Source organism: Hemitrygon akajei, chromosome 4, assembly GCF_048418815.1.
Source record: "Hemitrygon akajei chromosome 4, sHemAka1.3, whole genome shotgun sequence".
NCBI classification, from domain to species: Eukaryota; Metazoa; Chordata; class Chondrichthyes; order Myliobatiformes; family Dasyatidae; genus Hemitrygon; species Hemitrygon akajei.
The window spans coordinates 90,024,594-90,041,504 of record NC_133127.1 but is presented as its reverse complement, the minus strand read 5'-3'; the positions used below and the strand labels follow the sequence as shown (position 1 = coordinate 90,041,504).

Genomic DNA, 16,911 nt, shown 5'->3' with positions numbered 1-16,911 from the left:
GCTGCTGACAGCTTGTTTAATACTCGCATCATCCTCTGAGTGAAGAAGCTCCCCCTCGTTCCACATAAATATTTCACCTTTAACCTATAACCTTTAGTTTGTCTCATCCAGCTTCAGTGGAAAAAAAGCCTGCTTACATTTACCCTCTCTATACCCCACATAATTTTGTATACCTCCATCAAATCTCCCCTCATTCTCCTACACTCCAGGGAATAAAGTCCTAACCTATTCAACCTTTCCCTATAACTCAGGTCTTTAAGTCCTGGCAACATCTTTGTAAATTTTCTCTGTACTCTTTCAAAACTCTTCCAGGAAACTTTCATGAAGTTTTTAAAATTGTGTATGGTAGTGCATAATTAATGGTGTGTATGTGTCATTAGCAACAGAAAGCCACAGGGGAGGTGAATTATTTATCCTCCCTGATGGATAAGCACTTTAGCATCTAGACCACAAATTTACACATACTTTCTGTCAATCTGTAACAAACAATAGTTGCCTAACTCTGATTTCCAATCTCATATAACACATCTTAATCCAGTAAATGTCACATTCAGATTTTATTTTTTTCCTCAGTCACCCACACCGGAACTTATTGGAATGCTTATGTTTTACCATCTTTTTTGGTAGTTATGCTACAGGAATTGTGGGGTTTTATTCCCCTTTTATACTGACATTGCACATGGCACATCAGTTGCTGCCATCAAAGTAATATGAAAGTACCTTCACAAAACTAATAGTTTCAGCATATAAATGCTTTACAAGTGAAACACATCAGGGTAGATATACATGTTTGGTAGCTTGCACAGATCAACCAAGACAGATGTGGTAGAACTCCACTTCTAAAGATCAGTTCTATCGAAGTCAAATTCTATTTCACTGTCATTAAACATGTTTTGTGATGTACAGTAGCCTTGTGTTACTCTGAATAATTATTATGCTGATTCTCAGGTTTCCTAGCAACGTGTCAAATTCAATCAAACTATCAATCCATGAGCATTCAAGTTAACCAATTTGAATCTAGCCATTATACAGTATTCAAGGATACATAAATATGATACACATTTTAATGCTAATTATATTCATACTTTTTTACCATACCCCTTAGTTTCTTACATATTTAAAAATCATTCCCCACTTCCTTCAATTTACTATGGGCAAAACAATACTAGTATTTTAAATCACCTTGAACATCTGAGATTTGTATAATGTTATCACTCCGATCATAGATCCCTCGATTCCACTAGCTATCAGGGACTGGATGAGTTTTGCAGTGAATGTTGCTTCCTCCAGATTATGGTAGCTGCCATCCATCTGCATCTGGATAGATCAAAACATAGATCACATTATTATGCAATGACACAACATTTTGTACATTTTACATCAAGTTTCAAGGCCTGTGCCAACTACTGATATTTGAGGGAAGATAATTTTGCCAGCAATTATTTGAACATTGATCTCAGTTGGACTGAGTGCAATGTTAAAATCAAATATCCCAAACTCAATATAGGTAATGAGAATGACCTTAGCTAAATAAAATTTAATTTAGCAGTTTTCAAGAGGGGACGCATCAATTTTCCATTAAGCAGTTACTCAGTGGCCAGACGTATCAGAATTTATTATTTGAGGATGAAGCAAGAACAAATGTACGTGCTTGATTACACAACACTCTTGCATATACTGTATGCATGGATTCCCACAGAATTGCTTACCAATTAGGGAAAAACACATCAGTAATTAAATAAAGTATTTAAATTAATGATGGTAGTCAAATTATATAAATACTCCTGGGTCAATTTAAACAAAGCCTTCATGTAGCTTCCCCAAATAAAACAGCATTATCATGCCATTGATAAAGTTTTAATTTTGATGTAGAATACAAATCGGAATAACTTATATTCATTTTGAATGGTTAAAAAAATAAAACTGCATTTTGTACTTCGACCAAAATGCAAATCCAAATATGGATTCCATACACAGGACCTAAATCAGAACATCACAAATTCAAAACATATCATAGCTAACGTGAACACAAATTTAAAGCAAGTGTGAGAATCCACTAGCCCACACCAGAAAAATTGAATGGACAATCTTTGCTTTGTTATGATTGAGACTTAAAACAAGTTCCCATTCTCATCTAGAGCAAAACCAGTCATATTAATCAAAACAGATCTGCAACAAGCCAAGAACGGCACATCAGCTGTCATCACACTAACTACAAAAGTCAATATGTATGGTTCAAGCATTGGAAATGCTCTAGACTCTACAACTTACAACTCAATAGAGCAATAGAATGTTCAGGTGTATACAAATTGAGTGGACGTTCTGGCAGCAATAGAAATTCTACTACTGCTCTATCTCCTCTCATGTTTGTCAGTTCTAAAATTAAACTGTTTTTCAAAATGTTATAAAGAGTAAGTTTCAAGAATGTGTGCACTCTTGTCGAAGAGTTTCACCTAATAGGTGTGCAATCATGAATTCTCACACATACACATAAGAAATATTTACCGCAAGATTGTATTTTTCTGCTGCATAACTTGTCATCACCTGTAATGCTTCGTAATGTTATGACACATTGCTGTTTTGTAATGCTGATTTATTTCAGTTTGGTTTCACTTAATTGCAGGCAAGTATTCAATCCTGCAAATAATGATTAGCATGACAGCATCCCAACTGTTGTAAAAGAAGTAATATCTCGTCACCACTGCATTCATCTGATGAGTTACAAAAATCCCCTCATCCTTTCATGAAGAACTTAAAAAATGAGCAAATTTACAAAAAAATGTTTATACCAAAACTGGAAAAACAATTATCATTCTAGATTAGTCAGTCATGAAAGGTTAATTGGAAAATGAAGAAATCCCATCATTTAAATTCAAGCAATTATCAGACAGACAGACATACTTTATTGATCCCGAGGGAAATTGGGTTTCGTTACAGCCGCACCAACCAAGAATAGTGTAGAAATATAGCAATATAAAACCATCAATAATTAAATAATAATAAGTTAATCATGCCAAGTGGAAATAAGTCCAGGACCAGCCTATTGGCTCAGGGTGTCTGACACTCCAAGGGAGGAGTTGTAAAGTTTGAAGGCCACAGGCAGGAATGACTTCCTATGACGCTCAGTGTTACATCTCGGTGGAATGAGTCTCTGGCTGAATGTACTCCTGTGCCTAACCAGTACATTATGGAGTGGATGGGAGTCATTGTCCAAGATGGCATGCAACCCTCTTCCACTCAAGGCTTTGAAGTAAATTCTACCAAGGCGGAAGAACAAAGTGTAGCCCAGAGTACCTGTCATTAGATTACATAGTTAATGCTTTTCTGGACATTCTAGATAATTTCTTACAATTAAGACAGAAAGAAAGATAAAACAAGGCCTTTTTTATTGTTTGATAAACTTAAAGAGACTAGAATTAAAATTATTTTCTCCCAACTCTTTGGATCTCTGCCATTGTAAATAAATTACCAAATGGTTTTCTTATCAAATTCAAAACAGAAAGATGAAAGTGCACATGGTGATGGGTATGGTTGTTTGTCTATACTAACAGATGATGCTGTAAAAACAGCAAATTAACATCTTCACCACATAAAGAAGACAGCAGGGGTAAATTGTAGAAGCACACATTTTTTCAACAATAAACATCTGAAATTTTTTTTTAAACTGAAGCCATGGGTATGATATTGGGAGTTTCTTAAATTGACATATTACTCTAAAAGAAAGATGAGGCTAATATATAAAATATCATTGGACTATAATATGTAGTGGCATTAAGTACTATCAATTTTATTACAAAGTTGGGGAGGAATTTAAAAAAACACATTTATTTGCCTTGTGTAATACATTTAAGAAATTGTTATCAACTTGAATAAACCATTTAGATTTCAGCAACCACTGCAGAACATTTACCTGTTCATGTCCTTTGACATTATAAAAGCAAAGTGTAGGCAACCAGTCCAATAAAGGTTTCAAATTCAAAGTAGAAACACCATCAATAAGACTACCATCGTAGAAGAGTTCATTGGTTATAGCACTTATAGTAGGATGGCATCTGTACTGAGTCCTAAGCATAATAGGTTTATGACCCTGGGTTTAAAAGAGAAAAAAAATCCACCATGATTATAATATTTACACAAACAATATGCACCCACATGAATTGTTCTCAATTGCTTCCAAAGAACAGTAAAACTTGCGTGCCATCATTGCTTTGTTTATCTTGGGTATGAACACTGACAAACAGCTTTTTTAAAATGAATTAGAAATAGGCACTTATCAGATGATGAAAGACAAAGCATATACCATCATTAATGCAAACCTGTCCGTGTTTTAAACAGAGTTTACATATTCCCTTTGTGCTTTCTGTGCACTTGGCAAAACGAGCACACATTATAAATACAATGTTGGGTGCAGCTGGTGTTGCCCTGTAGATTCCACAGCTGAGACAGTTGGCACAGATGGCAGACTACACCAATAAAACTGTATGAAGCTTGGATGGGACTTAGTGCAGGCAATACAGAAAACATAATTGGGATTATGGACACACAGGCAGGTTTGTGCAGATGGGATGGATAATTCTATGACTCCTTGCTCTATAGAAGTATAACTAAAATGCATCAATTAATACACCAGATGCAAATAATAAACGACTTTTGCATTTGTTATTTTACTGATAATTTATAACTTTTAGACTGATTATGAAGACAAAATATTTTTCAGAAATGCAAACCAGTGAACCAGGAATATAATAAATGTAAGTAAATTTTTAAATGAAACACCAATACAGAATTTCATGATATTAGATCACTTATGCAATTTCCTCCAATAAAATTGTTGTGCAGTCTTTTGGCTGCAGAAGTTTTTATTTGCATTATATATACTTCGGTATGCAGTAATATAACTCAGCAAAAGGAATGATCTATTGTGATGATAATCCTTAAAGGGTGATTCAATCACCAAAACTTCATAATCAAAATTCATAAAGCACATGGCAAAATGGAGACAAATTGAAAAAAAAGTGAATACAGGACTGTATCACTAGATTCTGGGGGACTGGAAAATCACAAATGTCCTTCCATTCTTTAAGAAAGGAGGGAGGAATAAGAAAGAAAATTATAGGCTAGTTACCCTGACTTTGATGAGATGTTAGACTACATTATTAGGGATGAGGTTCTGGGGTACTTGGAAGTAAAATAGGCCAAAGTCAGCATGGTTTCCTTAAAGGGAAATCTTGCCTCACAAATACGTTGGAAATAGCAGGCAGGATAGACAAAGGAGAATAAATTATTTACTTGGATTTTCTGAAGGGCCTTTGTAAGGTGCTGCACATATGGCTGCTTAAGAAAATAAGAGCCTATGGTATTCCAGGAAATATACTAACATGGATAGAAGATTGGCTTACTGTCAGAAGGTGGAGTTGAATAAATGGGGCCTTCTCTGGTTGGCTGCCAGTGACTACTAGTGCTCTGCAGGGGTCAATTTTTTCACACTATATGCTAATGCTCTGGATGACTGAATTGATGGCTTTGTACCCAAGTTTGCGATGATATAAAGTTAGGTAGAGAAGCAGATAGTGTTGAGGAAACAGGGAACCTGCAGAAGTACTTGGATAGATTAGAAAAATGTGCAAAGAAGTGGCAGGTAGAATTCTATGCATGGTCATTCACTTTTAGTAGACTATTTTCTAAATGGACAGTGAATTCAGAAACCAGAGGTGCAATGGGACTTGTGTATCCTAGTGCAGAATTCCATGAAGGTTAAACTGCAGGTTCAGTTGGTAGTAAGGAAAGCAAATGCAATGTTAGCATTCATTTTGAGAAGACTAGAACATAGAAGCAAGGTTGTAATGTTGAAGATTTATTGCACCACATTTGGGGTATTGTGGGCAGCTTTGTTGTTGAGTACCGTCCAGTCATCATTGACTCATAGCAATGCTATGGATAGTGTAGTTGTCTATAGGGTTTTTCTGGTTGGGACCCGGCCTGATTCGAACACAGGACCATCTGTCTTGAAGTCCAGTGCTGATGCCACTACACCACCAGCCGGCCCACACAGCTTCTTGCCCCATATCTAAGAAAAATATGCTGGAATTGGAGAAGGTCCAGAGGTTTATGGGAATGGTCCTGGGAATGAACGTGTTGACATATTAGGAACGTTTGATGGTTGAAGTTTAGAAGAAGAGGGGAAACCTATTGAGTATTGAAAGGCCTATATAAAGTGATGTGGAGAGGATGTTTCTAATAGCGGGCGTGTGCATACTTACTTGACGTGGGCTGATTCAAGTTAAAAAGGATAAAAATGAAGGATGCGTCACTGCATCTTTGACATGATCGATATTTCAGTTTTTAGCTTTAAACATATTATAAAATAAGTTAAAGTAAATTGCAGTACCATCAAGCACATTCTGTCAAAGAGAGTCTGTTCCAATCCAGCGTCATGAACACTTTCAGAGCCTTGGATTGTAGGTGGCAATTGCTTTGGGTCTCCAACAAGGATCAACTTTGCACATCCAAACCTAAGATGAAATGGCCTATGTAAGTTGTAAAATGCACTTATATTGTGGCATACATTTTGAAGCAATAACTCAGTCCTGAAGAGATTTTGAATTCTAGCATATTTCAATGGCTATTTCATTGTTATTCAACCACAACACATTAACAATGAGAACATTTACTAATCTAGCAAACAGATTAGCAGAATTAGTCATCGGGAAGTAATTGCATCAGGGTAAGTGCATTCTGCAAAGGGAAAACTATTATATTCACTGCTGCAAACTGCCAACTTGGGATGCACATTTAGGAAAATTCAGCGACATCTGTCCTATGAACATTTTGGAACTGTCCAATCTCTTACCACTTTGCTTGGTGGAAATTAGACAGAAATGTACACTATATAGTGCATATTGCATAGCCTCAAATTATTGATAGTTACTGCATAGAAACATACGGTAGTTAAAATTTGGCAGTAACAATCTCAGAACTCTCAATGGCACAATCATGAAGCTATCCTGCTACATTCTCATGGTCATTTCATATGAATTGAATGGAAATCAGGGAACAGTTTTCCCAATGTGCAACGAATTCAGTAACTACAGTCAGCCCTCCTTATCCGCGTGGGATTGGTTCCAGGACCCCTCGCGTATACCAAAATTCACGGATGCTCAAGTCCCTTATTCAACCTGTCTCAGTGGGGTGGACTTTAGGACCTGGCAGCAGAACTCTGAATCCATAGTGTTTCTGTTCACGAAAATAATCACGATAACGATTGAAAATAAAGTGGAAATAATAAAGTGATCGGAAAGAAGTGAAATGCCATCGGTCATTGGAAAAGCGTTAGGCTACGTCGGTCAACGATCGGGACAATTTTAAAGGATAAAGTGAGAAAGGTTCTGCCTTTTGGGTTTTGGGTTTTTGATTCTCCGAGCGCACTCGGGAGTCATCTGTCATTGGATCAAACTCGGGAACTTCCGTTCCCAAGCCCAGCGCTGAAACATACGTTCTTAAGTGTTTTATATGCATAGGAAGGTAAAATATATACTATATACTCAGACAAACATTTGGCTAACTGACGCTAAATAATACCGGATGTACCTGTTCCGCCTTACTTAGTAAGAGAACTTCCGATTTTTTTCGATCCCGATCCACGATAACCCACGCACATCCTCCCATATGGTTTAAATCATCTCTAGATTACTTATAATACCTAATACAATGTAAATGCTATGTAAAATAGTTGTTATACTGCATTGTTTAGGGAATAATGACAAGAAAAAAAAGTCTGTACATGGTCAAACAACAAGTGCTGGAAGAGCACTTCTGGGTTTTTGCGATTCGCGGTTGGTTGAATTCGCGCATGGGGAATTCGTGAATACGGAGGGCTGACTGTATACATTTATATCTTTTCAATGAACATGGAAAATCAGCTTTCCCCAAACATAAACACTTCAATAAAAGTGAAATTTCCTTTTTTGCCATATATACAGTATATTTTCATTTATGTCCTCTTTTCTGACAGGCTGACTTATACTAAACAACAGTTTTCTGTTACTTTCCTTGCTGAAGGCCTACTTCATTTACCAAGTTTTGATCATGTGACTTTTAGTGCAACCTTGACTCCTGTTTTATTTGGGACCTTTCACTATACGTAACTGCAAATGATTTATATGTTGTTGCTATTAGATAAAGCTCAATCAACGAACAATTATAGGTGGCCCCCGTTTTCCAAACATTTGCTTTATGACCGCTCGCTGTTACGAAAGACCTACATTGGTACCTGTTTTTGCTAACCAAAGAGGATTTTCACTTTTACGAAAAAAAGATGCCTGCTTTATATGTGTGTTTACCCAGAGAAAGATTACCATGACCGTGAAGCCTTGTGCGGGCAGTTGTTTGTGCATGCGTGTACTTGCACATGTGTGTACGTGCCGATTTTTTTTCTCCAAATCGATTTTGGCTTGCTGTCTTCCTGATTTTGATAAGTGAAACTACACCGTACATACAATATTTCTACTTTATATAGGCTGTATATTTATCATATCATTCCCGCTTTTACTATATGTTCGTGTTATTTTAGGTTTTATGTGTTATTTGGTATGATTTGGTAGGTTTTTTTTGGGTCTGGGAATGCTCAAAAATTTTTCCCATATAAATTAATGGTAATTGCTTCTTCGCTTTACGACATTTCAGCTTACAAACAATTTCATAGGAATGCTCTACTTTCGGATAGCGGGGGGAACCTGTATTAAAATATAATATTCCACAGCCAAAGTGTCTGGGGTACAGCTTTGACCACTCCATTGCTTCACCACATTTCTCTGTCCTTCTTCCTCACATTTGCCCCTCTCTGTTGTTGAGTGCCATTGTGTCATCGTCGACTCATGGTGACCTATGGATAATGTAGTTGTCCAAAGGGTTTTCATGGCAGGATAGGGAAGCTGATTGCTAGGCCTTTCTTCCATGCAGATACTGCCATTGCCCAGGTTGGGACCCAGCCAGATTCAAACTCAAGACAATCTGCCTCTAGTGCTGATGCCACTACACCATCCGGCAGCCCCTCTTTACAGTCCCCATACATTTGCTACCACTTTGCCCACACACCCTTCTTGTCCCTCCATTGCTTGCAATAGTTTCATTTCTCGCTTATCTCTATTAAAAGCAAAGAAGCTTCCTCCAGCATGAATTGAATATCTTGTTATTCCACTGTTGTCTAACAGTATAATTTTTTTTTTTTTACAATCATTGATAGCAGTATCTTTACTTAAAATTGTTGATTCTTTCTCGCCTAAAATAGTTTGACAATGCTGTCTTTTAATAAAAAGCTCCTCGTTTTTAATCTATCAAAATAGGAACTACCAAACAGCAAAACACATTTATTGCGGAGATCTTTCCTCCACCAGGTGTGACTAGTTGTACTAATCGCCGTGACAAATACCTATACTGTCAGCGAAAGTAACTGCCCTGTGGAGAATTGTGAGGCAATTATAAACAATAGAATGAGTTTGCAATACACATTACCTCGCAATAGGAAGGAGAGAAGTTGGTTCTGTAATTTGGCTGCATTCATCCAGTAACACCAATGGAAAGCTCAGGTTGTTCATACACTGAAAAGGGCAAGCAGCACAAGTAGCTCCCACCACTTGCACCTACACAAGTGTGTGAGCAAAAACAGAAAGGGACAGTGAATATTAGTTATATGTATATAGATTTCAATATTTTTAGGCATTCAATTAAGTTATAAAGTCATTACTTATAACTCAATTTTCCAAGACAGACAGACAGACATACTTTATTGATCCCGAGGGAAACTGGGTTTCGTTACAGTCGCACCAACCAAGAATAGTGTAGAAATATAGCAATATAAAACCATAAGTAATTAAATAATAAGTAAATTATTCCAAGTGGAAATAAGTCCAGGACCAGCCTACTGGCTCAGTGTGTCTGACACTCCAAGGGAGGAGTTGTAAAGTTTGATGGCCACAGGCAGGAATGACTTCCTATGATGCTCAGTGTTACATCTCGGTGGAATGAGTCTCTGGATGAACGTACTCCTGTGCCTAACCAGTACATTATGGATGGGAGACATGGTCCAAGATGGCAAGCAACTTGGACAGCATCCTCTTTTCAGACACCACATATAACTTGCTATGGCAATGGGCTAATGTTGTCCCAGTATACAAGGGTGACCACACTCACCCTGTTAACTATAGACTAGTAAGCTGAACATGTATCATAGGTAAGTTAATGGAAACATTAATAAAGATTGAGATGGAAAAGCAGTTGATAAGAACAGGCTTGTTAGCAGAAAGCCAGCATGGGTTCAGAAAGGGGAAATTATGTTTTACTGATACACTGGAGGTTCTATGATGAAGCAACTAAAATTTATAATAACAATAGAGTGGTTGATATCATTTACATGGACTTTCAGAAAGCTTTTGACAAGGTACCCACAAGAGGTTAATAATCAAATTACAGGAAGTAGGGATTCAGGGTAAGGTGTGCAAATGGGGGCAGAATTGGCTCAAAAACAGAAAATGAGTGATGGTGAGAGGATCATTTTCACACCTAAATAATGTTAAAAGTGGGGATCAGTTTTGGGGGCCACTGCTGTTTTAATTAATATTAATGATTTGGATAAGCACCTAACAAATAAACTAGTAAAGTCTGCAGATGACACAAAATTAGGGGGACAGGTTGATAACATTCAGGCAGCAGAATCGACACAGTTAGATTTAAACAAAATGCAGATATGGGCAGATAAATGGCAGAAGAAATTTACTATAAGTGTAAAATATTACATATAGAAAGCAGAAACATTAGCTATGAATATATAGTGAGGGGGTCTTGAGTTAGAAAGTGCACTGCATGAGAAGGATTTGGATGTCCTGATAGACTCATCACTATCAACATCTAGACAATGCACAGAAGCGATTAGGAAGGCTAATAGAATGTTGGGCTATGTAATGCATTCAGTGGAGTTCAAGTCTCAAGACACTCTCCAAAAGTTGTACAATGTGCTTGTGAGGCCTTGAGTACTGTGTACAATGTTGGTCACTGTATTTTGTTAGGGATGTGAAGGCACCAGAGAGAGTTCAGAGAAGGGTGACGAGACTCATTCCAGGTCTGCAGGGTATGAGCTATGAAGAAAGATTGAAAGAATTAAATCTTTTTAGCCTAAGTAGATACAGAATGAGAGGATGACATGATAGAAGTGTTCAAAATCATTCAGGGTATAAGTAAGGCGGATGCCAGCTGCTACTTCAAAATTAATCCATCAATGAGAACATGGAACCATCGGTGGAGACTGGTTAAAGGAAGATTTCAAACTAACATCAGGAAATATTTCTTTTCAGTGATTCGAGGACACATGGAACAAACTACCTAGTTGTGTAATTGAGAGTAGTAGCTTAGAGACTGTCAAATCTAAACTCAATAGTTACTTCAACACACTATGTGAACAGGAATTTGACAAGCTTTGCTGGGCCAAATGGCCTGTTCTTGCCAAAACTTTCTAATGTTCTAATACTGTAGTTGCTAGACTTACAAAAAGGAACTACAAGCAGTCCAGTATTCTTGCAGGAAAATTTGTTAGTATTATATGGGAAGGGAGTTTAAACTAGACTGTCAGATGGATGGGACTCTGAGCAGGAGCAAGTCATGGAATAAAGTAGTAGCCAGCGGGAGCAAGTTTAGTAATCAGGTTAGCCAGGGGCACAGTAAAGGGAGGGAAAGAAATACTCAGTTAAACTGCATTTATTTCAGTGCATGAGGCCTAACAGGTACAGTGGATAAACTCAAGAGTGTGGATTGGCTCTGGGGACTGGCTTATTATAACCATAGCAGAAATGTGACTGCCAGTAGGCAGGACTGGTAGCTCAGTATTCCAGAATACAGAATTCAGGCAAGTGAGGAGAGTATGTTGACTTTTCGAAATGGGAGGATAAAACAGCAGTGGCTTAAAACAACTTTTTTTGGGGATTGGCCAGTGAGGCCTCATGGGAAGAATTTAGAAACAAGAAGGGGAAGGTCACTCCACTGAGATTTATTATAGACCCTCCAACAGTCAGCTGGACATTTTAGAGCAGATGCACATAGATGCAAGAATAACAGGGTTGCATAAGTAGGCAGTTTTAATTTCCCACGGCACTACTGGGCCACCCTGAGTGTTAAGGACCTAGAAGGGGTGGAATTCATGAAATGTGCCCAGTTTAGGTCTTTATTCCTTGGAACATAGAAGAATGAGACTTCTGGAAGTGTTTGAAATTATGAGAGAGATAAATAAGGTGAATTGGAACAATCATTACCCTGGGGAAGGGGAGTCCAAAGCTAGAATCATAGCTTTAGGGTGAGTGGGAAAAGATTTAAAAGGGACTGAGGGGCACCTTTTTCCACACAGAGGGTGGTGAGTATATAAGTGAGTCACCAGAAGAAATGGATGAAGCAGGTACACCATTTGACTGTTGCCACAGTTTCTACAATTTTCTGTGCAACTCATTGCACAGAATGACACGTGACAGTTGGCAGATTTCAAACCCAGTTAGGAAGGCAAAAATTAACAGAACTTTCACACATAATTATCTATGTTGGAAAATAATTAAACACCTCCACTGATTTGCTGTCAATGGATCTGCATACCTGCCAGATTATGCCTGCTGGGAATATTTGTAAACATTACATGTTCCTGTGGAGAACAGGAAATCCTGATCACTATGGGTTTGACTGCACTTAATGTTAAATCGTGAAATATGAATAGATAGCTGGCATTAGGAATTTGGGCTAGTTGTTTTTATGTTTTTTTACACAATTTTATCTTCAGAAATAAGTAAAATTATATCAATCTTGTTTGCTTTTTCTAGGTAAATGGATTTACAAATCATATAATCTTAAGTTTTATGCGCAAGTTATAGTAACAGCTACATTGAAATGGTTGAATGCAGCTGGAGCCTGGGATCCACAGCAAGACCAAATATGCAGCTAGAGTTGGGGTCCAAAATGTGGGTTGTTGTCCTGGCAACTCTGCTGTTTGTAACTTTAATACTTGTTGCCAACTCTCAACAGCTATGTGGTTTGAAAAGTCCGATGCAAGTCCTCCTTGTAAGAGTGCGTTAAATCAAACTTTCACAAGATGAAACATACACAGAAGTTGAAGACACAAGAGACTACAGATACTAGAATCTGGAGCAATAAACAAATTGCTGGAGAAAGTCAGTTGATTAAGCAGCACATGTCGACAACTCCTCACCCTCCACACTCCCCCCAGATGTTGTATTGCATGGAACAGTGTGTGAGTCTTTTGTGGGAGTTGATGAAAACTGGGATTTGATGGCATTACATATCAGATCATTAGCCTAATTGAAGCAAACTGTCCAGGTCTTCGGTACTGATTTCTTGCATTGACCTCAAGAACTGCCTCATCCATCTGTTATTAATCCAAACACCTGGAATTCCTAAAGTCCTTAGGTACAGGTCCCTCTTTCTTCTCAATCACCATGGTGTCTAAAGTAGGGCTGGAAAATCAGGGTTCCCACAGTCATCTATGCGCTGTCATTTATTCCAGCAAGCTTGTGAAATATTTGTCCCTGGTCCCTGCCAAAACGTACTTCTTTTAAAGATGTGCCTTTTGGCAGGATCTAGTGACAAATATTTCAATCAATACAGGTTGACCTTCACTAATCCGGCACCACTGGGACCTGAGGAGTGCCGGATTAGTGAAAATGACAGATTACAGAAGGATCACATTAAGCAATAGCTAACCGCCTCATCATACCTTTAAAATATCACGTAAATCAGTACAAGTTACCGTAGATTTCGCACTACAGAGCGCACCTGATTAAAAGCCGCTGGCTCTAATTTTAGAAAGAAAATCAATTTTGTACTTGTACAAGCCGCACCGGATTTTAGGCCGCAGGTGTCCCACGTTGTAATATGAGATATTTACACAGAAAGATATTACACGTGAGGATTTTTTAACTTTTAATTAAATCCATATGGTAACATAAACAAATACATATTGCAAATGCTTTTTTTCGAACCGTGCCTGTAACACGGCTACTTTTAAATATACATACGTATCGGTAACACACAAATTATGTTGCGTATACATTCCAATATCTCCTAATGACTGGTAAAAAAATATATACTGCAGCCTACCAGGAAAAGTTATTGATCACCTTTAACTTAAAAGCAGCGTTTCGCGCTCGCCTAATGCCCCCACCTTCCCGTTTATCGCAAACTGGTATTTCCCACAAGACGCGGTGAAACCGGATGTGACGTCATAGTATCCCGGGATGTAGTACTTCTAACTTTAACTAGAAAATACTAACAAATGAATTACTAAGTGAAAATATTATAAACTAAATAACTGCCATAAAGGCAGCACAATGCTTTTCTTTGAGTGTTTTCCATGTTGGTGAGGGTGAGTACAAATGACTGATTTACAATAATTTAATTGTGAAAGTGCGCTTGATTTATCGTACAATTTCATTGGACCTCTGTGAACTACTCATCAATTTTATTGGTCTACTGTTACGAGGCAAAATGTTTTTGGCGGCATGAAAAAAAATCATGCATTAGCCGCACCGTAGTAAAGGCCGCAGTGTTCAAAGCTGTTCAAAATGTGGGAAAAAAGTAGCGGCTTATAATCTGACATCTACGGTAGATAATAATGAAACAAAAATATTAAATGAGTAGCAAAGTGAAATTTTAATAAAGTAATATACTATAGAGGCACAGATAAAATAAAGGGTACAGGTAAATGTACAGGAATTAACTTATACAGAACAGTTGAGCACTACCACTTCTAAAGTGAGACGTTTAATATACCTTTAGGCAAAGTTACATGTCTGCAAGTGTGGGGTTGTCAGGATCATCAACGTCGTCATCTTGAAAAATGAGTGAAGCATCAGGACCTGGTGCTGAAATTGGTTGGTGGCAGCACATCTGGGTGAGCAGAAGTTGATGGCACTGGATTTTGAAGTGTTAGCTCCCTGTTGCAATTTTTTTGAACATATCTTCTGCTTGTCTGCTGAAAGTTTTTCACCACACACTGCGCGAAACTGTAAGCCATGACGCTGTTTGAACCGATGAAGCCAGTTTCACTATAGTCACACTCATAATCTAGTCCTAGTTCTTCATGAAACACTTTTGCTTGTTCCGTCACCATATCTCCAGATAGTTCAACACCTTCACTATACGAAGATTAAACCATGTTATCAGCATTTCATCTAGTTCCGAACTTCTTCCGTTTTTCTTACACACATCTGTTTCTTTGAGCCACTATCAGCAAAAAAATGTAGCAGTTTTTCTTCTGTTTCTTCATATTGTACACTGTGGAAAAGCCAATGTTGTAACACTCGCACAAGCTTTACACCGATAAACCACAGTCCAGTTTTTTCAAGTGTTCAACCTCATCTTTAATGGATAATGTGCGGTGTTTTCGCTTCACAGCATGAGGTTCATTTCCTTTACTCACTGGGGCCATAATTGGGGCCAAAAAAGAGCAAATTATATTAATAAATGCAGGAAAACAAGCAGGAATTGCCTGTCTGTGCTTACAAGAGAGGGCCAACACGTGAACAGACCTGGCACAACCAAAACAATGTGCAGCAGATTGGTACGGTGGCCCAGGAAATTTGAAATTACAGTTGCGTGGAAAGTTTGAAATCAGTGCTGGATCATTGAAGGATCCGGATTACAGGTAGTCAGTTTAGTGAAGGTCGACCTGTATTAGCTACCTCGAACTGTAGTTAGCCATTGACAAATTGTTCCCCTTGGATATGGAGTAACATGAGAAAAAAATGTCACATTTTCGGAACGGGTAAGGGTCAGATCCTCTATTATAGTTTTCTTTATAGTTAACTATAAAGAAATCCTCTATTATAGTTTTCTGTACAGTTTCTATTATAGTTAACTGGAAAGGAAGGGGGAAGAACTTAGAATTCAGAAGGAAGAATCTGATAGGAGAGAAGAGTGGACCATTGGAGAAACTGGGGGGGGGTGGGGGGGAGGCATACCAGAGGAAGATAATAGGCAGGTGAAGTGAAGGTGTAAGAGGAGAGCCAGAATGGGGAATACCCCAAAGTTCAGGCAAAGGTGCTAGAGTTCTTTTGGCAATGAAAAATGGACAGATCACAGGGTAAATTAGCTCAGGAACTTATGATGATTGTTGAAAGCAATTGGCATACTCATAGTTTCGGTAAATTCTACAAATGCTTCCAGTGCCGTTGATGTGGTGATTACAGTGTGATCAATTAGCGTCAGGAAATAGAACGTGCTGTGCATTCGTGCGAGCCAGGAAATAATGAAAGGATTTTCTTTCAGTAACATTTATATGCTAAAATAAAGTACTGACCTCTTTGAGCATTGCTCTGTTCCTGCCCAGTTTATGCTGTTCAATACACCTCCTCACATGCACTTTTTCTACTGGCGTCAGATCATCCTTGAGGAGAGCCTGTAGTTCTCGTATTTCTTCAGTATCACTACCTGCATGTAAACTAATTAAAACCTCATAAATATTTATCATAGCCAGAAGATAAACCATTTCTCCTGAGAACACTGGACTCTTGAACATTAATGATAATTAAACAGAGATTAGTCATTCCTTCAGGGAGCAAGTAAACATGAAAGCCTAAACAATGCAAACGCCCTCTTGTGGCTGGCAAGCCTACAAACCGCAGAAGGAATATTTCAGAAGTTCATGAACTTTGGAAACAAGTATTCTGCAGATACTGGAAATCTTGAGCAACACACATAACACTGGAGGAACTCAGTAAGTCAGGCAACCTCTATGGCGAGGAAAAGAACAGGACATTTCAGGCTGAGACCCTTCATCAGGACTGACTATCTAATGATCTCTATGAAGAGGAACACAAATTATTGCTTCAGAAAAATTCAAACATAGTGCATGCAACTGGGAACCTG

At 38.1% G+C, this 16,911-nt stretch overlaps 1 protein-coding gene across 1 annotated transcript in view; it reads right to left on the bottom strand.

Annotated features, from left to right (window-relative positions):
• Positions 1-16,911, bottom strand: part of LOC140726525 (5'-3' DNA helicase ZGRF1-like) — a 101,391-nt gene that overhangs the window by 10,187 nt on the left and 74,293 nt on the right. The window contains exons 25-29 of the mRNA XM_073043032.1: positions 16,343-16,484; positions 9,511-9,638; positions 6,389-6,512; positions 3,911-4,087; positions 1,183-1,317 (exon numbers count right to left, since the gene is read on the bottom strand). Coding sequence (XP_072899133.1) covers positions 1,183-1,317; positions 3,911-4,087; positions 6,389-6,512; positions 9,511-9,638; positions 16,343-16,484 — 706 coding nt within the window. The remainder of the gene's footprint in view (positions 1-1,182; positions 1,318-3,910; positions 4,088-6,388; positions 6,513-9,510; positions 9,639-16,342; positions 16,485-16,911) is intronic.